Source organism: Aythya ferina (genome assembly GCF_964211825.1).
Source record: "Aythya ferina genome assembly, chromosome: Z".
In the NCBI taxonomy this organism is placed as follows: domain Eukaryota; kingdom Metazoa; phylum Chordata; class Aves; order Anseriformes; family Anatidae; genus Aythya; species Aythya ferina.
In genome coordinates, this window is record NC_140299.1 from 21089230 (window position 1) to 21116954 (window position 27725).

A 27725-nucleotide genomic window follows, 5' to 3' on the forward strand; every position below is an offset into this window, starting at 1 on the left:
TCTGACGTCATGCTAAACAATATATAGGGGTGGCTAGCCGGGGGGAGGGGGCCGGACTGCTCGGGGTTAGGCTGGGCATCGGTCAGCGGGTGGTGAGCAATTGCATTGTGCATCACTTGTTTGTACATATTATTATTATTTTCCTATTATCACCATTGTAACATTATTGTTATTATTGTTATTATTATTTTGTTATTATTATTTTCCTGTCTTATTAAACTGTCTTTATCTCAACTCACGGGCTTCACTTTCCATTTCTCTCCCCCGTCCCAGAGAGGGAGGGGGGAGGGTGAGCGAACGGCTGCGTGGTATTTAGCTGCCAGCCGGGTTAAACCACGACAAATAGGCAAAAGAAATCAGCTCTGTTGACTACCATTTATTGTTTTATAAGAAAGATCCATGGCTTTGAAGAGCTCTGACCGCAGCATTTTTGTTGACTTGCTTATGAGCTGGCTGGGGAGATGGAATAACTGTGCAGTACTTTCCTTGCACACAAGGTGAATTGGGTATTTATTCATTTGTTCAAAATTCTGTCTTGTGCAGCATTTGATGACTGCTTTCAGCCACTTCTGGGGTTAACTAGTGAAGTGAATTACACTGCTGACACAGGTTGTGAAATGAGAAATCCCTCTGAGATCTGATACAAGTGATTGAGATAGATACCCCGTCTTTCTTTCTGACTTTCTGAGCCTCACTCCAGGAAGAAATCAAGGGATGCTCCTGGAAGGAAGCATGGGAATATGTGGTCTCTTCACTAAATTCAGGAAAGCTGAATGAATTAGTGGGAATCATATCCTCTGTTTGCTATGCTAATTTTCACTTAGTAGTAGTTATGCTACAAGAGGGTTTTACATCTTTTCAGGGCACAAAAGCACTTCTTACAATTGAGAAGATCTGTTGTATCTGATTTTCACTTGTGACACTGCTACAGCTGTACAGGTTCCTGATCCCAAACATGGAGATGTTCAGAGTCTTAGTCAGGTGTACTGAGGACGACTGTAGGTGTTTATACCAATACCCAAAAGTCTGTGCTTCGTAACAGGTAGCTGCACGTTACGTCCAGCTTGGGATGCTGACTCTGCAAGTTGGGTGTAGATTTCCATCCTACTTAGCTGAGGCTTTTCCTCTTATTTTTTTTGTACTTCATAGCAGAGGAATCTGGCAGGTGTGTAAGGCTGTACAAATAGTCAGGACAATGGATTATCAACCAGGTTTGTCAGCTTGTACCTGGCTTTTCCTAGGTGTGTAACCTTCACTTAAATATAGAGTGGTTGCAAAATCAAACTATGTCCCTGAGATTTTGAGTGGAAATAGGAAAGTAACTGCAGGATTTAAGGGGGGGGGGGGGGGGAGGGGAGGATCAGTTTACATATTAATATCACATTAGAATTGATTTGTAATTATGTGCATAGTGGGAAAAGGTCTCTTACTGGTATAAGGACAGCCTAACAAAACAATTTCATTTTTTCATTTAAGTTATATTATACCTTTTGTGTTTAGTGTCTCTTCTTAAAGGACCTATATGCATTTCTCCAGATTTTTTCCCGTTCTCTAATTAGATACAGAGGACAAGTCACTCGTTTACATAAAGCTACATGCAGATGAACTCAAATTTAATGTTGAGGAACTGGGAGCAGCAGTCCCTGGGTACTAACTTCTGTATTTGTCCAGGCAGATCTATGTATACACCCCCTGCAAAGATTGATCTGTAACGTGTACTAGGAGATGCAGTGGAGGCATTCAGGAAGGCAGCATCTTATCAGAAAAAGATTTGATTTTAAAAGAAAAAAAAATCCCATTGCCTGAAAATTTCAGAATATCTAGTGCTGTTCCTGTATTGTAAGTGTCAACAGGCAATCTAGAGATATAAGGGAATGAGTTAATCTAAATGTTGAGTATTTAATTGATGCTTGTCTTTTAGTGGGGAATAGTAGGGTAGGGTTGAGTAATAGAATACAGTGCATTGCCAGTCCACTACAGTTCCTTAAAGTGAAAAGGGAACTTATTAACATTTAACAAAGATAAATCTGTGTTTTTAAAAGAGGGAATCTTTCATATGGTCCTGCTTAAACTAGCAAAATTGAGAACCTAAATGTAGGAGAGGAATGTAGGAAATAGCTGGCAGTTTTCTTTTCAGGAAGGATAAATGTAAAGTGCCCCAGTGCTTAGCATTAGAGTTGCCTGTGATCCAGATTTGGGAAGGAAGTAACAACAAGACTAATGAAAACTAAACAAATCTCAGAAACCCAAGCAGATGTGAATAGGCAGTACAATGTAAAACGAAATGAAGGATTGATAGCGACAAAACAATGTGAAAACATACTTTATGGAATTTGTATGTTTAGGAAAGGTTTTTGCACATCCATTAAGCATTAAAATAGAACATGTTTAGAAAACAAATCATGAGCTTTTGTTTTGAGATGTGGGACGTAAAAATAAGGGGATGCAGTGAAAACACTGCATGGCAGTCTAGACTGGTAAGGAAGCTTTTATCTGTCATGCGCTCGTAGGCTTTGAAAGTTACTGCTATATAATGTTTGCGAGACCAGGATTTTAGCAGGAGAGGTTAGATATTGTCAGCAGAGAAGTTAATAGATTTTGCTGCACAGATGGAAGGGGAAAAAATGGTTTGGACGTTAAATTTGTTGGGGAGAGGGGGCCTTGCTAAATTTCCTCACCAGCTTACCATAGCATGTCCTGTTTTTACCTTTTTTGTTATTAGCACTGGCTGCTTCACAGCAGTTGCTGTTCTCCTTTGATGCTGTGTGCTGCTTAGCAGGTGTTATAATTCCACCCAAGAGTTCTGAAATTAAGGACCAGATGAAGTGACTTATGTATAAACTTTGAATCATTTGGGGAAATCAAAGGCCTACTAATATCTTTGAATCATTAATTTTATGATCTTTGGTTTTATATAATTACTGTTTAGAATAGTCCTGAGTATACTAAGTTTATAAAAATCAATTACTGTTCTGTTGTGAATCAGCATACAGCAAACTCGCTCTCTAGCTGGGACCATTCAGTCCTTGTGTAGTACGCAGTAAGCCATGCTTTTTATTTGTAATTGTTTTTCTTATGTTCTTCCGAATGCTGCCATGGGATGACATTTAATAAAATGTAACTGATCTACAGTTCATTTGTATACTTAAATTCATAAGCCTTTTGTAAAGTGAAGTTCAAAAAATTCAGTATGGCTACAACTGAGTAATTCAGCATAGTGTCAGTTGAAGATTTAGAAAGTTCATGCCTTAAAGACTGAATTCTGTTATTCTAATGAAATTTCACTGTTGATCTGCTCCTGAGCAGTCTGCAGTATAAACCATTCCTCACTATGCTTAACCTATTTTAGTTCATGTCCCTTGCTTTGCTTCTGCTTACTTTTGTTTCTGCTGTTGTTTTCCATATACAACACGAATTCTTGAATGTGGTTGCTCATTTTGAAAGCAACTGCACTTAAAATTGCTATGTAGATGGTAAGTGTTTAAATTTTTAAAATGCTTCTACTTCTGAGAACTTGAAAGATGATTATGCTTAACATGTAGCTTGTTGCGGCCGTAAATATGATAGGTTTGTACCCCATTTTCAATCTTATTTGGGTGTTCAGTGTTAAAAACAATCGAGCACAGTATTCCTGCTTTGGTTGCTAAGATCATATGATTGTTTTAATTTTAGTAAAAGAACATGAGTAAATGTCTGTCTGTATCTGTATACTGAGTATAAATACTCTATTTGTTGTATTTAACTGTCAGTAAGAACATGACATAAAACCTATTTCAAAGACCAGTCATGACAGAAGTTAACAAAGCCAGAGGTTGGAGGGAGGGAGATTAATATGCGAGTGTCTATAAACTGACACAGTTTAATTACAGGTTTTAATTTTTAGTATAATTATACGGTGCTTTTCACTTTCATAGTTCAAATGTGAACTAATTTATCCTCATGACACCCCTCTAAAGCATGTAAGTAATATTTATCCCCAGTTTACAAGTGGGGAGAGGGATTTGCTCTTGGTACCAAGCCGTGTAGCAGAGGCGACGTTCAGGACCGCCTGGCTCCAGGCTGCCCTTTGATGGAGGCCTCGTGGTGCCCACCCAGGGCCACGCTGCACCTGGAGAGAAGCCACTGGCTTTGAACTGAGCCCTCAGAGCCTGAGCCATCCTGCTGGTTACTGTTAGGACTTCATTTATCAGCTCTTAAGACAGTGCCCTCTTGCAGTCCTACTGCTGGTTTAAATAGTTCCTCCTCTACTAGCCTGGTCCCATGCCTTCCGAAGGAAAGTTGCAGTTCAAAAAGTCCTGTCTGTCACTCAGGAGCAATGCCTGCGTGAGCAGGAGAAGAAAAAGGCTTGGTTATTGAGCGTTCGCCTTCTTATAAGTGAACACAACGATCCTGAGTGGTGCCTGGTGGAGAGGCATGGAGATGGAAGTGTGCATCTCAGGACAAGAGCAACGTGGGCAGGGGAGCTGAGGCTGCTGCCTGGGCTGGGACAGGGCCTGGGCCTCGCGCCCGGCCAGACGCGACGCCTCCAGGCCTGCTTAGTCCGTGGCTACTGCTGAACACTGCTCCAGCGGTGTTGAAGGATCAGGGAATTACAGCCCTGGCCAGTGCCAGTTAAACGTACACTGAAATCTCATTATACGCCCTGACAAAAAAATCTTAATCGTGCTGAGTGTAGCCTGTCTTGTAAGGAAAATAGATTTGGATCTGAAGCATCCGTAGTGCTGTACTGAACACCATCTTAAAGCTCAGACCCTTGGCTTGGCATCTTCAGCTATTGCAGTCTTTTAGCCCACTGGCACGAAAATAATGCTAGTGTAAGTATAGTGGTGCTGAGCCCCTGGGGAAAGTATATTTGGGATCCTGCTGGCAGAAGGGGCCTTGGCAGGGGCACTGCCACCGGCCCAGGGCAGCAGGCGCCCTTGTTCCTATGAAGGAACCCTGTTGTTAAAGAATCTGCGGTAGCTGAGCTGAAATTTAACCTTCCAGCACAAGCTGACCGACCGGCTTTTGATAAAATGTAAACAGTTATGGAAGGAATTTTGTTTTTTTTTTCCCTAAATAGGGAAGCTTAGCTGAGGAATCTTGAGCTATTTTTAATATAATTTAAAAGTAGCCATACCAAGCTTATTTAAAGATAAAATTCCAGTGAAGTGAGGGATAAATATAAGTATATTTTGTATATCTGTTCTCTCATATAATTCATTTTCACGGGTCTTTTTTTCCGTGTTTTAGAACAATGAAATATTTAAGCTATGTGCAAGGTGATACTACAAACCTGGGTCTGTGCAACAGCTGCACTGCTCATTCTCATGTGGCTTGATTTCCCTTTTTATCTTGTTCTTTGCAACTGAAGACTTACCAACAAGTGTTTTATGTAGCTGACTGGATTGAAAGCTCCTTAAAACTAACACAGTAAAGATGGGAGAACTCACAGAAGAGGAAGTTTTTCATACCTTGTTTTTTTTTTTGTATTATCTTGGGCTTGATTCTTATCTTTGGAGACACTCTTGTGGTTCCTGTGGAAGGCAGGAGAGTTCTTTCATATCTTCAAAGAAACCATTTCTTACTAATCTGAGTGTATGTGTATAAGGACAGCAGTGCTGCATTCCCAGTTGTAGGTTCTGAAGTTGGAGGCCGTTTAGGAAGTTGCTGAGCTGGAAGACTTTTTTTGACTCTCTCAGCAACTAGTAGACAAGGCATCCCTCTGACCTTTTAAATCTTCTAGTTGTGTTTTCATTGAATAAAGATTCCACCATTTGCGGCAACTGCTGAAAAGCTTCACCTACATGGCACAGCTACAAATGTGAAATGAAGGCTTAAATCAATAGGATCAATGTTTAATTCCTCTACATTTGAAGATCTGTCGATGTCTACTTTTCAAGTTCTCAGGACTTCTTTGAAAGCAATCTTTTACAATTCTGACCATGTAATTTTCCTTTCCTCCAGTATTCTTTTAGTATTGGCTACAGCGGTAACATGGACTGGGATTTAAAGGTGATAGACTCTGTAACGTAATTCAATTTCTAACATCTTCTCGAAAGCTAACAGAGATGGAGATTCCACAGTAGTGACAAGCCCAAAAGCAAAACATTGAGTTAAGTTGAATCTTGGGTGTGCTTAAAATACTTTATATCTGGTATGGTCATGCATTACCTTGAGTTGTTTCTCTGACAGTCCAGATAAGTGCTTTTCAGCCATTTCAGTTTGAATCCTTAAAAAAAAAAAATAATACCCAGCAAAGCAGTAGACTTCTTCAGAAATATACTAGGTGGAAGAACTTGGTTTAGTTAATTCTGTCAGCCTTGAGATGAGTGGAAAATCGCTTATCTCAACTGTAAAATTTGATTTCGAGCAACCTGTGACCAAAGTGCTTCCTTCTGTAAATCCAGTCACTTCAGTTTGTACTAGGCTAATTCAGGTGGAGTTACTCTGAACTGATTCTGTACTGATAACATTGCCTATGTAAAATTGCTTCTCTAGAAGCGCCAGTCTTACTCAGCTGTTACTCTTGCTTATGATGGAAATGCCTCTAGTACTTTAAGACTACAGATTTGTTTGGGGATTTTCTTTACTCTTTGTTTAGCTTTGCAGAGCCATCACAGTTCAGAGGCACCGAGGTGATGATTTTCCTCATGTTCATCAGTAGCAGCGCTCACTAGCAGTCACTTAAACCTGAGCAAGATTGCAGAAGGTACAGGAATTACACAGGTGTTTTGGGGAGCGTGGTTTTAACATCACAGTTGTAGAAGTACTATGCAAAGTGTAATTTTCTTTGTAAAAGCATTCAAGTATACCTGCTGAGATGGGAGGAAAAAGCTCATCTTTATTTTAATGTTATAATAAAAAATATTATTTACCTAAATAGCATTTTGTAGGCTGTCATTTCTTTTCCACTAAGTGCATAAGACTACTGAGAAGAAATTTAAGTCTGTTTAAAAAAGAATGCTTAGATTAAAGCCAAGACATCCAAAACAGGACAAAACACAAATCCATAAACCTCTTCAATACTGCTCTCCCTTGGACCCATGAACCTTTCATCTTCATGTAGAACGTAATTTCTTTTCTTGCTGTTTACAGGTGCTCCTGACCCAACAGCAGGTGCTAGCATAGATGATGAAAACTGCTGGCATTTGGATGAGGAACAGGTCCAAGAACAAGTTAAAATCTTCCTCTCCCAGGGTGGATACCATGGATCGGGAAAGCAGCTCAATTTGCTTTTTGCAAAGGTGTGTTAAATATTTTAAACCTTTCCCTCTTTCTCTCCCCAATTTCTCTGGCCAGTTTGTACTTGTTAGCGTCTCATGTCAAGTTCTGTTGTTGTAAAACAATACAAAGCCTTGAGAATGTGGTAGCAAGTTAATAATGGGCTGTTGTACAGCAGCAGACCACAATCTCCTGTGTCTCTGGGATCGGATTAGGTTATGAAGTAACATTCCAGGCATCTGCACCTTCGGTGTTCTTTTCCTCCCCACCCTCAGAATGCTGGAGAAACCTGTAGAAATGATAGTCTTGTAGTAGCTTGCGTAATACACCTGTGTTACTTGTGGAAGAAGTGTCTGAAGAATTGCAATGGAATACTGAAATCAAAATCATAGTTAAAATTGGGAAGGTAGACTATTTTTTCTACTTAAAAAATGTCGCTTCAGATATATTAATGGTATTTCTTATTCAACAGAGTTGGAAAGTTTAACACTGAAAAGTATTGTCTGTACTGTGGTGTATTTTTTTTCAAGTTTGTATTAAAAGGCTCATTTCCTAGGTGCGAGAGATGCTAAAGATGAGAGATTCAAATGGAGCTCGCATGTTGACGTTGATAACAGAACAGTTCATGGCTGACCCTCGTCTGGCACTTTGGAGACAACAAGGAACTGCAATGACTGACAAGTATAGGCAGCTCTGGGACGAACTGGGTAAATGCACAGACTTCAAAATCATCTAGGTGTTCATGTTTATAATGAAGAAACAATTATATGTTTGGGGGTGGAGGGAAACTTTATTGTGGTACTGGGTAAAACAGGTTAGAGTTTTCTGCAGCTTTGCTTGTTCAGTTAAGGTTGGGCGAAATTGAATTTCTGATCTACTGCGTGAGACAATGCAGTTGAAGGATAGGAGACATGGTGTGAAACAAGTACAGTTGCAACAGGTTATAGGTAACCTGAGGATCTAAAAAGAATAAAACGAAAAGTGGAAGTGTACACAGCTGAGGGTAGGTATATAAACCAGTAGTGCTGAAATGGGAAGTTTAAGAAAGAAATCATTTCACAAGCAGAGAGAAGTAGAAGGCAAAAAAAAAAAAAAAAAAAAAAAAAAGGAGATTCATTAAGAGTATTAGAAGACTGCAACAAAGGAAAGCAGAAGTCCATTACATAGCAGGGAAGGAGATCAAATAACAGAGGGCTGAAACAATTAACACTTCTCTACAGGAAAGGTCAGTTGTGACCAGATACATGGCTTGGACAACAAAGAGAGGAATGTGAGCTGAAATGGGCAAGGAATGCTTAAACTGGTCTGAGGGCACTTGCTCTAAAGTGTTCCAGAAACTCGATGACACAGCTTTGAACTATTTGTAGCTGCTTCAGAAGTTCTCAAAATGTATACGAATTTATAGTAGGGTGAGGAAATTCAAAACAACTTGAAGGTAAATGTCACCAAGATTTTAAAGGAGTGAAAAATATTAAGTAGCCACCAACATTGCTTTTATATGCACGTATTGGAATAAACTAATAACCAGTTAGTGTTGTAAGCATGTCGAAGATAAGTGATAAAAGACAACATGAATTATTTAAAATACAGTGGTAAATCTGTTTCTCTAAAAGAGTGTGTGAGTGAAAGGATTAATGTGGTATACTTTAGATACATAAGGTTTTGGGTGCTGTCTTGGAGGCTTTCTGAAAGCAAGTTGAAGATACACAGCCTAGATGAAATTGCCTTGTGGTTCGTGGAACTCAAAGTAGTTACCTGTGCTTTCACACACTCTGCAAAGACTCTTTAAGTCTAGACTTACAGGAGCCTGTCTTGAGATGTGTTCTTGCCCATATGGCTATTCCTGACTTATGTGGCATGGAAGATGCATATATATAACTTACAGATGACGCCCCATGGGACTATATGTAAACACTGTGGAGAACAGAGCCAAAACTCATAATGGCCTTGGTAGGTTTTAAAGGTGCAAAATAAAGCTAAATGAAAATAAAGCAAGAATAATTTCTTCATTTAGAAAGGAAAAGTCAAAAGCAAAATTTGAGTTTTCCCACTTGTAAAGGTTAAAGATGACCGTGATCGATTGCACATTGTCTGGGGAGGTTAAGATTAGATATATAATGTTAGCATAAATTATGTTCACTCTAAATGAAGCATTATATTAATAAAGCACCGGCTGTCTAGTTGACATTATAGATTTAAGTGGTAGAAAGCCTTACTATCAGAGCAGGCAAAGCTGTGTTACAGAGAGTGTAGATATAACTACTTTGCTGTAAGTGTAACAACCCTCTTAGTATGTTATTTTTATGATGCTTTGGCTTGGGGAGTAGCACCTTTTGCCAGGCAGGACATGTGCTTAGCTGGACATGCATGCAGGAAAATGTCATATCCCACCATACTGAAAACTGCAGGGTGTCGTGCTCCGTTGGTTATGTGGGTTGAGCTGGTAGGTGGTGGGAGAGGCACAAGTGCGTTCTCCATCTGTTACCTGTAACAGCCTTAACCACATGCTGCCAATAAACCTGAAAGTTTTCCTTAAATTTTCTTAGCAGCTCCTCTTCTTGTTTCATCAGTTACATATTAACATCATCTTCTTGACAGTACCTTGTCTGAAGGTGAAGGAAATGGAATCTGCCTGCAGCGTCAAATAAACAATATCTTAGATTGATTGAATTGATTGATTTACCTCTTTTTAATCAGAATTATTCTTGCCACTCCCAGAAAGCCACAGTGCAACCTCCAGCTTCACCAGTACTGCACTTGTAATCTGAGGCAAACCCTGCTGTTAGGGTCCTGCACTGCTCTGCTTCCTCTAACAGTATTGAAGTGTTTTGGTCGTGTAACAGTTTCAAGTGCAAATGCATTTCAACCAGGTCAGGCATGTAGTAGGCTAAAAGCAGAACATAGCTTGGTTCTTCCACCTCTATCCTCTATCATGTGGCTAAACTGTCCAGTGTGTCCCCATGCTGGTAGGATTCCTCCCACTGGTGCACTGCGAGTTCCATGAAAATTGCTCTTAACTGGGTGGCTCTCTTCAGCTTGCCTTCTAGCTTATATGAAAAGTACGAGCTGCTGCCATGTTTTGGCTAGGATCTCACCCAGAGTTTCATTCAAGTTGAACACATCTCTTTTTCTGGGTGAAACATACATCTCTAAAGACATCTGAAAGTATAAAAATCAAAGGAGGTTTTAAGACAGACCATATTTACAATAGCGAAATACAGAAGAATGAGCAGGATGTCGCTGGAGACCCACAATCTGTGGTGGTAGTGGCAGAGAGAACTTGGACGTGGGTTTTGAGAGGTGATGGTATCATTATGCTCTGAAGTAACATTGGTTTCCTTTCTTGTTGTCATCTTCTAGGCTGTCAGGGAACTCAAATATCAATAAAGGAAGTGGGGCAGGCCTTTGCATACTTTACTTTTTTTGGGTATCTGCTTAGAGTAATCTGGGAGTGGCATATATGTATTTTCTTTTGTTTTTTAATTGCTTTATTTATGATCTCATTTATTTCACAGGTGAGTAGCAATTTGATGTAGTTATGGAAGATTTTAGGACATGTGAAGTATGTAAATATAGACTCTGCTTAATAAAGGCTTGCTTGCTTGCCCTGGTATGCTGTCTGCCAACCACTAGGCATATGGCCACTTTGTCAGCTCCGTCTTGGCATAGGTTTCTAAGCATACTTAAATAACTTCAGCTTTGCTCCTTGACTGGGTCACTCGAGCCTTTCATTAGAATTTAACTGATGCTTCCTGCCTGGCATTGAGCATTGGCAAGGGTGCTGGAAGGACACTCTAGTCTCTGATCAGAGTTCCTACTGAAGTGTATCGTAAATTGTATTGACTTCAGTAGAAGTCAGATTGGGTCTGAGCGTTCAAAGGTGCTGATTTAAATAAATAAATTAATTAAAAATAAATACTTCACATCTAAGTGAGAGCCTAGCAATTTTCTAATACAAAGTCCTAATTCAGTAAGCAATTTACAGTTCAAAGGCCTCAAGTTAACTAGCCAGTTGTGTGTAAGGCTTTTTTGTTGTTTTTTAAAGTCCTTAGAACAAGAGGAAGAATATAATAATTATGCTCAGCTGATTCCCCCATTGTATGTCGAAGAATGGGTTGAGCTAAATACTACTTAAGGAACTCCAAAAGCGCAGTATTGGAAAGATCAAGATTACAGGCTGAAGCTCGTATGCTTTTTAGCCTTGCTCATATGCTTTTCATGCTAGAAGAATGTAGATGTGACTTCAGTGATGCACTAGTGAACACTTCTAACTTGCCACAGCAATACGTGAACACACTTTCCAGAGTTTAGAGCTGAGCTGGAAATCTTTGTGTTGTTGCTGTTTAAATGGTGTCTCGGTAGGTAAATTCCACATGCTGATCTTTAGGTGCTTAACTCTCAGCAACTGTGGTTGAAGACTTCAGTCTATTGGAATGATTAATTATCTGGAGCCCCTTGGTTTGCCATTTTAATTAAATTGCATTGATAAAATGGAAGAATATGGAAATGTACAGTAAATATCTGCTGATGCCTGTTGAACTGAGATCTCTGATTTCAAGGAAAGGTCAGTTAACCTTCTTTGTACTCTAGAGGGAAAAAAATGGTCCATGCAATCATACTACAGCAGTAATTCTTTAATATTCATCCATCAAAATTAAGTTGAAGTTGCTTGTGGTCTAGAAAAGTGAAAAGATTTCCTTAATAAAAGGGGAAAAATTGACTTTGTGCCCCAGCACAGGGATTGTGAGGGCTGCAAGGCTCTGCTTTGGAATTAAATGTTGAGCACTGCCAGATGCCAGACATCGAGAAGAGGCTGAGTTTTGTCGGCAAATGGGATCTGCAAGTTAATTGGTGTTTTCTGCAGGCTTCTGGCTGTGAAATGAAATTGGAAGCCCTTTAGCCACATGGATAATACAGGACCTGAATACAAATGTCACATGTCACCATCAGGGCCCACTGCGAAACAATAGTGTTCCCACTCGAACGCTGCGCCATTACAGATCATTTAAATATGGGGATTACATTTAAACTAAAAGCCCCATTTGCCTTTTACTGCAATTTAAATGTCCTCTTAGCAAAAGCTAAGTGACAAATTAAATGAAAAAAGTGCCCACATTTTTAAAGCTGTAATGCAAAACAACCTTTTATTGCTTCTCATGTGCCACGAATGAATCATTATACTTGTCAACCCTAAACCAAGCCATAATTGGAGCAGCTACTGTTATCAAAGCGGGGCTGCTCTTGTGACAGCTTAATAAAGCTGAAACTGTTAAATTAAATCCCAGATGCTTAATCTGATGAAAGCAGTCAAGTAGAAGAATCTAAGACAAGTATCTACTGCTTGGTGGAGTGATGGAGCCCAACAGCTTGTCAACACGTAGATTACAGGATCAGATATATTTTTTTTGTGAACTACCATTCTCAGTATCTTTATATCCTCTTGCTTGCCTTTGCTGTGAAGAAACTTCATGTAATTTGCATGTTTCAAAACAAACATTTCTAGCAGATTTACTCCATTTTGATATTTAGGAACAGTTTAAGGCGGAGGAGAGCTGTTTTTTTTAAGTCAAGGATTATCTTTTTATGGAACAAAAATATGATGGTTGTGTCATGGGGAAGCTCCAGAGAGCTCCTGCAAGTCAGGGCTATGGATAATTGGCAAATGTGTTCTGGGTTTTCATCCTTCTTAACATGATCTCTGTTGGTGCTTAGGTTTCACAAAATTAAGGAGAACTTAAAAGGCATTCTGTACATCCAGCTGGGTCTCTGCACTTTAATGTATAGGCTTTTACTGTCTACCACATGTTGGTATTTAAAGTTCTTGAGTATCAGAATCTCTTACAATATTGCCATGAGCTTTGTCTGTGACATAAAGCTTTCCTTGGTGACTTCTAACAATGCTTCCTCTTATGCACACCAAGTGAGTTGTTCTCATAAAGGTATTTCCTGAGCAGAATAACATGTCTTTGCCTAGTAGTTCTAGTACTCTTAGTTTTAGCAGTTTTTAGCTAGCATTTAGACCTACCATAAGCTGCTTTTTAGTGTTATAACATCTAGGTGGTCTACTTTGAGTTCATGTTTGCTGGTATTTCAGCCATTTTCTGGATTAGTGATGTACTTTCATGTTAAAATTTAAAACTAAAATATCATTTTACTTGGTCATGTCATGCAGAGAAATAATGGAACATACTTCCTGAAGAATCATGCCTAAAATTTTATTAGTAACACTTTGCTCCTCATCTAAGACTTAATTCTAAATGCTGAATTTAGGCAAGGAATCGTTACTGATTAATTAAGAGAGATTTAATTACAATTTTGCCATGAGCAAACTAATGATTGAATGTTAAATAATGCTTTCTTGATTTGAAAATCGCTCTGTTTTTTTTTCTGATACAAGTTTATATTCATCTCTGGAAAATACCAAGTTATGTTCTTTTAACCTTAACTAAATGAAGCTATATTCTCCATCTATATTTCTATCTCAGGCATTCTTTCCCTTTGCAATTAGAGAGACAAACTTGTATGAATGGGACATGCCAGCTGTTCTGAACAGATTATCTCTGCTTAGTATTTAAGGGAGGGAGAAAAAGGACAAAAGCGGACAGGGTTGTTGCCAGTGTGCCCCTGGAGAAACTCCTTCTTAATGCCAGATTTAGTGACTGCTTCAGGGCTGCCATGAGAAAGAATCACTAAAGTTAAGCGTTCATTACAGTTTTTGTGCTCTAACACTGTTTTTCTAGAGCTGCATACTTTGTCCAATCCCTTTGTAGGATCAGTATATGGCTGAAATATGGACGTTTCCCCATATTTAGTGGTATTTCTGAAATAGTATGGCAAGGCTGCAGTTTTCAGATTTGAGTACTAGGCATATATACGTATTTACATGATTCCTGCACCTCCATAAAATAAAGTAACCTTAAGATTTCTTAGCTTAGGTAAACCAATTGCACATATCGTATTTTTGGCCTTGAAGTGAAAGCTGTAGGAATACTCAAGTTTCAAAGGACATGGGATACACCATGCTTTACTCAATTGTGAGAATTCTAGATGGAGTGATGTCTTAGATATTTATCTACAAATATATCATATCCAATGGGCTGTCATTGCTTAATTGATAATCCCTTTCTTACTGTTGGGTTGTTTTGTTTTAGCGGCCATTGTGTGGTTACCATACAGTTACAAAACGTCTGCCTTCAGTTCATGCACTTGAGGTTGCATCTGCCCTTTCACAAGAATAAGCTGTTAATATATGTCAGTGTATCGCAATGATTTATACTATTGGAGGCAGTAAATTAACAGTACTTCTGAGTTAGCATCACAGGACAGTTTTGCTGCTCTAAGGCCTCAGTTATGAGTGACAACTTAAAGCAATTGCTGTCGTGGCCCTAGAGTGTCTCAGTTGTTGCTGTCACCTTCATTTCCATGGTGAATGAAGCCAGGCTGCCATTCTGCAGAGATGGGTTCTGTCCATCTTTTCTGAGGGCAATTTCTTTCTTCCTCGATTACCAACAGTAGAAGTTTATTGGCATCTGTCATAATGGTATTAGAAATGCTGGCTGTAGTATGACAATAGACGGGAGCTATTTTCAAGGAGGGTATTTTTTCATGTGGTAAAACTGCATATATCAGATTTAAGGAATAATGGTAAAAGTAATTCCAGTGTGTAAGCATAGCTTGAAGAGTTTATTTTTAATGCTGTACAGAACATTTGGGTTTCCATTTAGTTGAGTTGGATGGAAAGTACTTCTAAAGTAGGAGCTAAATTTTTTTTAAGTACCCACATTAAAGTTGTTTAAGTTTCTATTCCTAAGCTCCTGAACTGATTTACTCACAAATTTTCTTAGATAACAATAAAAAATATGTTCTGTGTTAGAGCTGATACAAACTCATTACTGCCCTAACTGTGGAACTGTGACTTCCATGATTAAGGTCAGAGTTTTACTATGAACCTAGACAGGTATTTAGCATTATTTTTTTCCTTCCTCTCATTCTTTTTTTTTTTTCCTCTCTAATGTTGATCTGTCATTTAATTTTCTGCTACCACTTCTAGTAAATACCAGAGCTAGAGAGAATTGATAGGCTTATGGAGTGGAGTTACTGAATGACTAACTTCTCTGAGCTTTACTGCAGTCCAGCAATCTGACCATGTGAAGCTTTCCAGTTTTCTCTTGAATGGATACAGGGAAAATAACTGAAAAATTGGAAGAGCTATTTAAAGTGAAAAATGCAAGAATCATAGTTGTCTTAGGCCTGTCAAAGCAAGAAAAAAGGTGACCTTTCTTGTGATTAGGGACCTACATAGATTAAAAACTTGATAGTGAAGATGCTCATCAAACACAAAGAAGTTTAAAATATTAAGTTAAGCTGTATAAATTTAACTAAAAATAATATTAGAGTTTTGAATCACAGTAACCAGGCACTGGAACAGCTAACCAAGAGCTGTACTAGATTTTGAAACTGCAACTTTAAACAAACAACAAAAAAAAAAGTGTAATACACTGTTTTTTGTAAAAACTCAACCATCAGTTTTGGAGTTGAAGCTGCAAATAACCCAGGAACAAATAACCCTTGGTGTATTAAGGAATTCAAACTAGGCAATCAGAATGTGTTCTATCCGTTTAGAACCATAGCATCACAGAATGGTTTGTGTTCGAAGGGACCTTAAGGACTATCTAGTTCCACCCATCCTGCCATCAGCAAGTACACCTGCCATTAGATGAGGTTGCTCGAAGCCCCATCCTACCTGGCTTTGAACACCTCCAGGGATGGGATGTCCATAGTTTCTCTGGGCAACAGTTCCAGTGCCTCACTACTGCCTGAGTAAAGAATTTCTTCCTGATATCTAATCTAAATCTCCCCTCTTTTAGTTTAAAGCCATTCCCCCTTGTCCTATCACTCCACTCCCTGACAAAGAGTCCCCTCCCCAGCTTTCCTGTTGCCCCCTTTAGCTGCTGCAAGGCCTCTATAAGGTCTCCCCAGAGCCTTCTCTTCTCCAGGCCGAACAGCCCCAAATCCCTCAGCCTGTGTTTGTAGGAGAGGTGCTTCAGCCCTCTGATCATCCTCATGGCCCTCCTCTGGACTTGTTCTAATACTTCTGTGTCCTTCTTGTGCTGGGGGCCCCAGAGTTTGAACTCAGGAGTCCCAGTGGGGTCTCAGAAGAGCAGAGCAGAGGGGCAGAATCCCCTCCCTTGCCCTGCTGGCCACGCTGGTTTGATGCATCCCAGGATACGGTTGGCTTTCTGGGCTGCAAGTACGCATTGCCAGCTCATGTTGAGCTTCTTGTCAACCAACACCCCCAGGTCCTTCTCCTCAGGGCTGCTCTCAATCCCTTATCCACCCAGCCTGTGCTGATGTTTGGGATAGCCCCAGCCCATATGCAGGACCTTGCACTTGACCTTGTTGAACCTCATGAGTTTCGCACAGGCCCACCTCTCAGGCCTGCCCAGGTCCCTCTGGATGGCATCCCTGCCCTCCAGAGTGTCGACCACACCACACAGCTTGGTGTCACTGGCAAACTTCTGAGGGTGCGCTCAATCCCATGTTGCTGACAAAGCTTTAAGCAGTGCCTGTCCCAATACTCACCCCTGAGAAACACCACTCGTCTCCAATTTCCACCTGGACATGGAGTCATTGACCACAGCTCTTTGAATGTGACCAGCCAGCCAGTTCCTTACCACACGGTAATCCACCACATGGATTACCATGTCTCCGCCACTTAGAGACAAGGATATTATGTAGGACAGTGTCAAAAGCTTTGCACAAGTGCAGGTAGATGACATCAGTTACTCTTCCCTTGTCTACTAACACAGTAACTCCATCTGGAAGGCTGAGGTGTTGGGCTATTTAGCTTCTATTTATTTGCAGAAGGCTGTTTAGGTTCAATGAGCATTGTAGCAGTAATCGTATTTATTCTTTTCTGACCTTTCCCACCATGCAATGGAGTATTTGCACTTGGTCTGCTTTTTTGAAGAATGAGAGATACTTCCCTCCCTTTCTTTTATTGGTATCTTCTTTTATTCTTTTTAAACTTTACAAGTGTGTACCTTCCTAAGAAAAGAAGTGAGAGGAATTCATTGACAAATTTAACTAGAGGTAGGATACTTTATTTATAGTTAGTAGACACATCAACTTTTCTCTTGAAAACTGTCAAAGTCTCTGAAAGTAGACTCCTGAGAGTGGATTGCTGGGCAAAATATTTGATAAAATAGCTAATGTCTGCTTTGGGCAAGAGCACTGTTTGTGTTTACCACCTGGTTGTAAATATTGGAATTGTACTGAAAAAAAATTGCAAAGAAACACACAAAGATGATCATAAAAGAATATTTTTGTACTATTTGTACTAGTATTGCCAATGCTTTTACCTTAAATTGATTGCTTGTGAGCAATTGGATTAATCATTCTGTGAATAATAGAGAACTTTAATTAAAGTAGGATATTGGAAGTGCATAGAAGGATGTTTAATCGACATGTGACAGATACACAAATGCTCTCCCAGGGGGACTGTAATGTCAGTGCCAAGCAAGTTTCTGTTATTTTATGAAACCTTTTGGTCAAATGTTATGTTACGGCATACTGCTAGTGCAGTTTGTGTAACAAACTAAAGACAGCGTACAATGGGCTCATGCAAAATGACCAAAGTGGGTGGCTAGTTCCTGTTTCCATTGTGCTAGAAGTTGAAATGTAGGCAGACCAGAGCAAGAGTTTTTGTTACTTGACACACACAGATCAGAGCATGTAGTTGATGATAGCTTAGAACAAAATTTCAGCCAAATTCATGTATGACTTAACCCTTGGAGCAGAGGTATGCAGTCAGAGGGAAAGGAGACCTTAGGGAACTAGATGGTGGTTTTTTGTTGTTGTTTTTTTTTGTTGTTGTTCCAGTGTTACACCTACACTCTCTCTCTCCAACACATTTATAGTTTAGTGTGCAGAAGGGCAATGATTCTCTCTTGCCATCAGTGCTGCAGGTAATCTATTGCATTAATCAGCCAGCTAGTGTGAAATACATGGGGAGTGATTATACTATCATACACAATACAATCAGCATGAAGCACTTGTCAAGACCAATACATCAAAGTTTAATTCAGTAATAGAATGAATTAGAGCAAAATGAAACATTCTGTTCTCCAAGAAACACAGCACCCATAGCAAGTATTTTTTTTTCTTTTTTTTTTTTTTTTTTTTTTCCTGAAGGCTGCAGTGAGAAACCAGAGTGCATTAAGGAATTGTTTTTATGAATTAAATCGCAGCTTGGACCAATCTGAATACTGTGAATACTTTTCCTTGGGGTTCTTATTGAGGAGAGCACAATATTGAAGTGCTTTGCCTATCTTCACTATTCCATAAAAGCAACTGTTTAATTGGAACATTCTCCAGTGGGACTCCTGATTATGCTTTGTTCTAGTGGAGATCTCTCTGTGCTTCCAGGAGGGAGGTGGCTTTGCCAGTCATTCTGAAGCCACTTGTCCTTCTCATTGAGAAGCAATAAATAGCAAACACTACCTTCTTTGAGGTTTCCAAGTGGCTGTCCCAGTGAAAGTGCATGTGTTTAAAAACCAGATGTAAACCACTTTAAAATCCTTTGCTGACACTTCTATTTTAAAGGGGTCATAGGTTCTGTCTCCTATTATTGTTTCTATTCTGACACTCCCAATGCTGGAAAATGATGCTTTTGTAACTGAATTGGTGAGGCTCAAATGAGGCACAGTAGCAAGTGTGCAGCAAGTGCTGAAGCTGAGCTGTCTGTTGCACAAAGGGAATGATGATGATTACCTGGCTCCATTTTCTTTGAAACGATAAAATGATACTAACCTGCTATTTTAGGGGATTTTATTTTTAAAGAAACATATATGCATCAGTGGGAAGAACAAAGGAATGTTAGAGTAGATGTGCATCTGTTTCTTGCATATTTTGATTTTACAAATGAATGTGTTGATCTTAAGTATATTAAATGTAAAATTTTAGGGCAAGGTCCAAGATTCAGACACTGGTAATACAAGGTATTGTAAATGAGGAAATACCGACCCAAGCATAGTTGCACAGCAAGGTAGCATAATAATTCTAGGAAAAGCAGATTTCTTGGGAGGAGTGCAATCAGTCACACATAATCATGCATTGGATCTTCAGTCATGCCCCATGCCCTAGCCCCCAGTAAAATAGTTTCCACCGCCACCCTCCCATTTACGGGGGTAAGAGTAAAACATAATGGGAGTTCTGAAAAAGCAAGCAATGCTTAATCACTAAGGAGAGTCTATATACATTCCTTGCACTTCTTTAGGTTCACAAATACATGCATACACAGGATATGTGATTACAACACCTGCTTTTACAATGACTGGATACTTCTTAGTGTTTTTCAGTTTACATGTTTAAATTTGGATCAGTATGAAGGTATGCTGACCCTTACTCCTCCATGAATTTAGATGTATGGTTGTTTACTGAGAAATACAAATGTACTGATGTTTGCCTGTATGTAAAGGAAGGCACGCACTGTGCAAAGCAATAATGTAACTTTTTTTTTTAATTTTTTTTTGATGATATGAGGCATGCTAAAGATGAATGACAGCTACATGTTTCCAGAAAGAGGGCTGATTGAACCAAAGCTTGGTTTGGCAAAGCTGGCTTTTTCCAGATCAAGAGTATTATTGTTGGACCAAAATAGACAATTCCTCCCCACAATATGACAGTTTTAGTATTTGTTCCCTTGTGAAATTAGTACTAAACTGCAGTTGCACCATGACTTATCCTCCAATTACCTTCTAGGGGAGAAGAAATTTTGTATTGGTTTGTGTTACTTTGCCACTGTGCTGCGAGGAGTTTCATGTTAGAAAGACATGGGTTACAGTCAAGGAATCCGAACCCGAACTTTAGTTCTGGTTTAGTAGTCTGTACTTCCAAGGGGGTAATGCTTTACCCTCTGGAGTTCTTGTGTGAAAAGGTAGCTGGTGACTGGGGAGAGGGAGACAGTGAAAAAGAAAGCTGTGTTAGAAAGACAGAATATGTAAACACAAACACATTCTCACACTATTTTTTCAATTAATGAGACTTTTCTGCATACTGCAGGTGGTGTTGGTGACATGTAGTTGAACAGGAGAACTTGAGAATGCCAGGAATGTATTTTTTGGGAATCAGCAGTTTCCTGGCATAGGATTCATTAGGCCAAGATGAGAGAATCTCGTTTGAGGCCAACGTAAGCCTTCAGGTCGGTGGTGACATTTAAGGGCCAGCTCAGGCGGACTGGACTAAGCAGCATCAGAGTTAAATGGGAATAATATCCTCCAGGCTCCTTCCAGTTGGCATGTGGTAAAATCTGGGCACAAGTGAATGTTTTCCTCAGATTTTTCAGTGCTAGAAGCAGGACAGGAACCAGTGAATGGAAGGAGCCAGAATGGAGCAGATGTCAGGGGAAAGGGAGAGGCGCTCAGGGAGACGGAGGAGGAAGAATTGTGAATACAGGCAAGTGCACACACGCTAAGGGGAAGAAAAAATTGGAAGAAAGAAAGAAAAAGAAAACAGAAACCCAAATGGGCTGAAGAGTGTGGGGTCATTGGCATTGTGCTTCGTTCTCCCAGATGGTGGCCTTTGTAGGGCCACAGGAGTTGAGCCCAAGGCTCTTTCTGTTCCCTTCCCTCCTGCTCTTCTCGGGGGGAGCTCTGTCTCGCACCCCTCATCCTGCAGGCAATGGGGCAGCCCTGAAAGCTGCTCCAGGGCCTGGGCGAGCTCAGATCTGCGCACAGCTCGCACTCAACTCACTGGGAGCAGCGTGCAGTTGGGCTCTATTGAAATGTGAAGGGTTTGTGTGGGGTTTATTATAAATACGCTTCTCCTTGTGCTTCATTTGCATAAAAATAGCCTCAGTTTCTGAGACGAGCTGCTGATAATGTAGTTATGCTTAACATCACTTCCCTCCTGTAATGAAATAAGTTTTTGAAGGGTTTGGATACTTCGGTTATCTCTTCCCTTTCCTACCTGCAAGATGCACTGTGTGTGTACCGGAGCTTCTGAGGGAGGCAAGTGAATTCATTTGCCTCTAGTGGTGTTTGAGATGCAATGAAATAAAAGGCTACTCATTTTATAGGGGCATTGTGTAATCAGTAGTATGTGTTCTGCCTGGCCAAATGGTTGAAATGCTTCCCGCAAGCAGTTAAGATACTCCACTTTTCTTTTGCTTCAGTCTGAAAACACTGGGAATCTGGCTGCAAAGTACTAAATTGGCTTTCTGTTTTTTTAAGATGCTGAGAGGTGCACTGTTTCCTCAGTGCCCTCAAGTAATACTTGATTATGAAAATAAATAAGTAAATAAATCCAAGCTAACTGTTCTCCACGGCTTTCCAATATGCCCCATTTTCTGTTTTGTTTTGCAGATTGCAAGAAATGTATTCCTTCTGTTTTGGGCAGTGCTGAATGCATTGATGCTTAATAAGAAGAAACATTTGTAGTTTGTGTTTGCAGAATGAAGCTTATTCAAGAGGGTGTCTAAACTGAAGTCTTATGATTTGATTTTAAAAGAAGTTTTTACAAACAATGTTGGCTTTAGTCATTCCCATGGCAAGTTTTAGGTGCTTATAAAACAAAACAAAACAAACAAAAAAAGTTGCTGTACTGTATTTAACCAGTGTGCAGCAGTAATTCTCATTAGTGTAGTATCTCTCTCTGATGTTCTGCACTGTACCATATCTTATTTTGTTGCGGTGTTCAGATTTCTTTGCTATTACTTCCCCATCCCATGGTGGGTCAGAATATCTGGGGACTTGCAACCTTAAGGATCAGGCTCTGTTTCTACTGGCTCCCATATCATGGCATACCAACATGCCAAGCTACTCTAGGAATGACTGTAATGTGATGGCCTGTGCTCTGGATGTCCGTTCTGCGTTCTTAGTTAGCAAAATAACACTCAAATGTTAAAATTTTATTGTTCTTGAAGAATCAGCTGCATTTTTTTTCCCAGCCTGTCATGAAGACTGTTGAATAGCTCAGGCATATTCCCTAAATCTCTTTTAGTGTATAAAGCACGTTCTTAATGAGCAAATGAACTGTCGCTAAATAGCACTTTCAGATGTCTTCATGCTTCTGCCAAAGTTCACGCTGATGAAGAGACAGCTGATTTAGAGAAAAATCTTTCCGTTTGAAAATTGTTGCTAGATACCCTGATGTATTTATGCCTGCCCTGTTATATAGTGTCAGGGATCAGATTCTAAAGTGATGGTATGTGTGAAATGTCAGCACAAATTAGCTTTTCCTTAGAGCTCCATAAAGAGAAAATGTAAAACAGTTTTTCTAGTGTAACCAGATTACTGAAGTAATTGCAGTAAAAATATCTTCTCCCTATTAGACTGCACAAAACCAGCGTTTACTGGATCTTTGAGATCCAGATGTGTTTGGAAAACGAATTATATGATCAGCAGTTCTTCTGCTGGATTTTCAGTGCGGAAGTATGTGTTTACAAAATACGTGTCTTACTCATGCACTTGCTCGGTTGCTGTAATGTGAAGCTGGAAGATGCATAGTTTGTGTTTGTAGAAAACAACATTGACTCCTGATACAAAAATTACAAGAAAAACTTGGGTAATTTCCTGCTATAACTATATGCAAATTCTTGTTTGCTTTTGAGTGATACTCCTGTCTGATGACCCATGCATTGTGAACTCTGGATTTTCTAATACAAAAGACCCACTTAATGCCTTATAATTGAGAAGGTTGTCTTGGTACAGTCTTTCAATTGTTCAGATGGGCCATGTTCTGAGTCAGGAATTCAGTCTGCCTGGTGCTAGGTGTAGCTGGGAAGTAAGCAGTGTAGCCTTTGAGGGGAGAGTAAAAGTGTTACAGTATAGAAGTTTGCAATTAGTCATTGGCTGCTTCATTTTTAATAGAAAACATAATTTAGCAATTTTTTTAAAATCAGGTGCTCTGTGGATGTGTATAGTCTTAAATCCCCACTGCAAGTTGGAGCAGAAGGCCAGTTGGCTAAAACAGCTGAAAAAATGGAACAGTGTGGATGTTTGTCCCTGGGAAGATGGAAACCATGGAAACGAGCTGCCCAATTTAACCAATGCTTTGCCTCAGGGTGCAAATGCTAACCAAGGTGAGCCTAAACATATGCACTGACTGCAACATATAATATAACCTCTATCTTATGTACTCTAGCCTTGCAGAATTCAGCACTCTTTCCTGGGACAAGTAACTTTCTTGTTGAGGAATGACCAGCCAAATTTATTTTCACTAATACTATCCTTGCAGAAAGAATAAATAGTTTTTTTCGTGCTGGGGCTGCAATATTTTCAAAGCAAGTATTTGTGTTTAGTTAGGTCTTCTAACTTTTCACCTGGTCTTTCTAAAAACTTGTTGCATGAAAATTGGATGTCCTTGAAGTATGTCATGTAAAAGCTTTTTGTTTCTTTGCTTGACTACAATCTTCTATCCCTTACGGTGTTGGGGTTTTTATTTTGTTTGCAGTTACAAAGCCTTTGGTACCTAGTCAAAGAGAGATCTGTTGCAACTGCATTAAACTGAGTGCGTGAGAAAGTAAAGCAGCTATTTGTGGGATGTGCTCTGTGTTGTGCAGTCTGCATTGCCAGGAGTGGGGTGGGGGTGTAGAGGCAGCATTCTGCCTTCTTGGAGGAGGTGTCTCTTCTTACTCAACGTCATGCTTTCTAATTGAAAACGTGGTTATTAAATCTGACAGAAGCCTTGTCCAGTCCTCTTAAAGCAAGATTTCTACTTTGTTAATCAATGGGGAAAATGCAAGATATTTCCCTGGTGGGGGAAAACCTCATAATCCTCAAAACACTCAGTATTTTGATAGATATTTCGTATAATTATGATAAAGTTAAAATTAAATGCTTATGGGGGGTGGCAGATACGGGTTTAGTTGAGTTTTTCCTTGTTTCTTTTTCTTGGAAGATTACTTCTGAAGGAAATAGTTAGACTTATTTTTTTTGTTTTGTTTTGTTTTGTTTTGTTTTGTTTTGTTTTGTTTTAAATAAATCTCACATTCTACAGCCAGAAGTTTATTCAGCATATAACTCCCTCCACAGGTGGGTTTTGCTCTGTGGATCTCTTGATGTTCAGCCCAACCTGGGCAGGCTAGTGACAACTTGGACACGGCATCTCAACAGACAGTGCTGTGTCGACAGAGTGCCTTTGCCATGGGAAGATGCCCACTAAGGGTTGTGTCCATCCCATGGCCTTTGTACCTTTTTTTTTTTTTATTTACAGTATTTGTATATGTTTCTGACAAGAACTTAAAGTTAATGTCACTTTTCAAAGAGAACAGTTGAAAGTCCTTCATGTGCTGTTCATTCATCCCTTACCCTAGCAGCTCTGGGTCTGAGATGGGGAGTGTTGGGCAGGTTTGAGTAGCTGTGCCATATATTTTCTAGTTTGTTTTCAGGAGAGCTGTCAAACATCCTTCATCTTTAGCTGCTCCCTTTGCAAAGCCCTGTTTAGCATTAGCCTTGCTGTTCTGTAGATCTCCATTTCTGACTGCAAAAGGAAAGGCGCACACTTGGTCTGGCCTGTTGGGTAATAGGATGTGAAATGTCATCTGCAGCTCCGTGCAGAGGGGGGCAAGACAGGCCGCCATCAGTTGGGGGTCATGAATAGGCGGAAGACAAGAGTACTGTGAATGACTTATTCACATATGAATGAGTAAAAGCTGATGCAGCTTTCTGAACTTGTGAAAATGACAGATTCATCGAACAGGCCCCATCGGACGGTGTTCACTCGAGCCATTGAGGCGTGCGATCTTCACTGGCAGGACAGCCACTTACAGCACATTATCAGCAGTGACCTATACACCAACTACTGTTACCATGACGACACTGAAAACTCGCTCTTTGACTCTCACGGGTGGCCCCTCTGGCATGGTAAGTGGCTAAACCGGAAAGACGTTTCCATGACTTGCTGCTTTGTTCAGTTTCTATGGCATTATTTTGGGGGGGATGGTGGGGAGATGAATGAAAAGCCTGGCAAAAAGAACAGAGGCTCCCTTGAAACACTGGTTTCAGAAGTAGTCCTTTAAGTTTCTTTTGCATAGTTTTAAAAACAAAACAGAAAGCAAACAAAAAAGCCCTTTGGAGCTAACCTAGCAAAACAGGCCACTGCAGACATGGAAGTGTTGCTATTCCTCAATTATTTTCTCCATTTTAGAACATGTTCCTACAGCCTGCGCGAGGGTGGATGCATTGCGATCTCATGGATACCCAAGAGAAGCACTGAGGCTAGCAATAGCTATTGTTAACACACTAAGAAGGCAGCAGCAGAAACAGCTGGAAATGTTCCGGGCTCAGAAGAAAGGTAAATGTGGGGAAAAAGAGAAGGGCAAAGGATGTGACAAGGTGACAATAACACCGGAATGGATCTTTGCATGAGAAAACTCTTTTTGAACCTGTAAAACTGAAGAGGTGCCTTTAACTCTCCATTAGAAATGGTTGTACTGGAAATGTAATGTTTTGGCTATTGGAAGCTTTCTTTGTGAGCTCAGGAGGGCAAGGTCTTGATTCTGCCTTATGCAGTATGTCTGACACAACTGGGCCTTTATCCAAATCAGGGTTTTTGGTTATGCAATGTAAATATTAATTTGTATAATTTATAGGCTTTTAAACAGAGCTTTGTATTTGGCATGTCAGGTATTTTAAATTATTTCATCCTCTGACATATAATTTAGCAGATCTATATATTTCTGAGGCAGAAGCCTAAGTTCACGTTGAGGGTAACACTGAGGGAAAGTCTGCACTACAGAAATTCATCAAATTTGTCAGTGTCTTGCAAAAGTCTTCTACATTGCCCAAAATTTTATTGTTTCCAAATGGAGTTGGATTGACTTAAATGGAAATGAGTTTTTGCAACACTGTTTTTTATAAGATGCTCTGTTGTTATTCTTCTGATGAGCAATGCCCTCCCCCCTGCCCCCTTTTTTTTTTTTTTTTTTTTGAATGAACATTGTTTAGATACAGTTTCTGTGCCACCTGATGCTTGCTACCCAAAGGAATCCTGCACTAAACTGTTCTTGGCTACTACAAGAACACCTTAATTCAAGCTTTCAGATCTTCACTGCTACTTCATTAGCTCTTTGTATCTTCATGCATTGTGAGAAGAAATACTACTGTGAAGTCATAAGTAAATATTTCAAATGTATGTGCAGGTGTTCTTCCATATATGAGTACTTAGTAGTTTAAGTGATGACAATGTAGACACCTGTTTTAAAAAATCAGTTGGCAGTTCCTATGTGCCTCCCTTTCTGTTTCACAGTACCCAAGCTAGAAGTTTTGTATACTACTTTGGATCCTAGATTTGAACAAAACATAAAAGCATTTAATGTTATTACAGGAATTTTTCTAAGTGATTTCTATCATGTAATGCATCTTTCCTTAAAATCCATCCCCATAAGTTTGCAGCTTTTCTAGCCTCTCAGGTCAGGGAGAGAAGCAAGGAGGGGTGGTTTGTACATTTACATACCTCTGACATGTGTAGAGTTCGCTGCAAGTGTGCTGGTCATCATACAGCCCCTTTTCATCCCCAGTTGCTAATGGAGTATCTAGACATTCAATACTCCTGTTCAGTTCCTGTTGCATGGGAGCAGCGCCTGTAGCTGTCAGGTGGTATTATGCTATTATAAATAAAAGATGGATTGTATGAAAAGTGGTCCATCCTATCCTGAAACAAAGAAGCTTGTCATTTCTGTATTGTCACTTGCTGCTTTTATATTCTTTCTTTGTATGTTCAAAATTTACATGTTTTTTAATACTGCAAAATGTTTTGGTCAACCCTATAAGCAGATGAATTCTGCAACCCCAGCCTAGCTTTAGATTTCAGTTCAGCAAACACCACATGCTTCTCCTTAGCTTTTATTCATGTGACTGATCTGACGTACATGGAACCATTTGTGTGGTTTAAAGTTAAATGCCTATGTGACTGCGGGACTGAGGCCTTTGTTTGGTGTGACATAAGTGAACCAAATAAGTAGACACAATGGATGAAATAGAATATAAGTGAGTCAGTAATAAGTCAGTGTGATTAATATTTTTTTGGTAATATTACTTGCTTTTGCATGTCATGTATTGCACATACTATTTGTTAGTAAGACAATGATTTACATGTTTGTTTTTGTATTGCATATCATTTGATTATTAAACAACAACAGCAATAAAAACAAAAACAACCTCATTCTCCTGAGCAATCAGTTCAACTGTGTGGCTGCATTTCATTTTGTAGCCTTACACATTCAAATAAGTAAGAAGTAGGCTTTTTAGCATTTTAAAGATTTGCAGTAATACATGTGGCTTCTAAGGAAAGTGGCACTCCATGAATGAGTGTCCAAAGGCAGCTACAAGGTAGTGTTGAGTGGGTAGAGAAGCAGAGCAACCACAGTAGCTTGTATACAATTTTTAAATGGTCCTAATGAGTCTGATCTCCCATACCTCAGTAGTACATATGTGTCTTAAGAGAAAAAAAGCTGGTTGGAGTGAAAGTGGAGGTTTAGTGGAGGACTTGTTAGTGTTAGGTCAGAGGTTGGACTAGGCGAT

The 27725-nt window shown here is 39.7% G+C and overlaps 1 protein-coding gene across 3 annotated transcripts in view; it reads left to right on the forward strand.

The window, feature by feature from the left end:
* The window catches only part of ZSWIM6 (zinc finger SWIM-type containing 6), a 113301-nt gene that overhangs the window by 64875 nt on the left and 20701 nt on the right, over window positions 1-27725 (forward strand). For 2 of the 3 annotated variants that reach the window (XM_084504293.1, XM_084504295.1), the window contains exons 3-7: window positions 7078-7226; window positions 7760-7910; window positions 23105-23284; window positions 24891-25067; window positions 25351-25497. In XM_084504293.1, coding sequence (XP_084360419.1) covers window positions 7078-7226; window positions 7760-7910; window positions 23105-23284; window positions 24891-25067; window positions 25351-25497 — 804 coding nt within the window. The remainder of the gene's footprint in view (window positions 1-7077; window positions 7227-7759; window positions 7911-23104; window positions 23285-24890; window positions 25068-25350; window positions 25498-27725) is intronic. The other variant, XM_084504294.1, reaches the window with a different exon arrangement.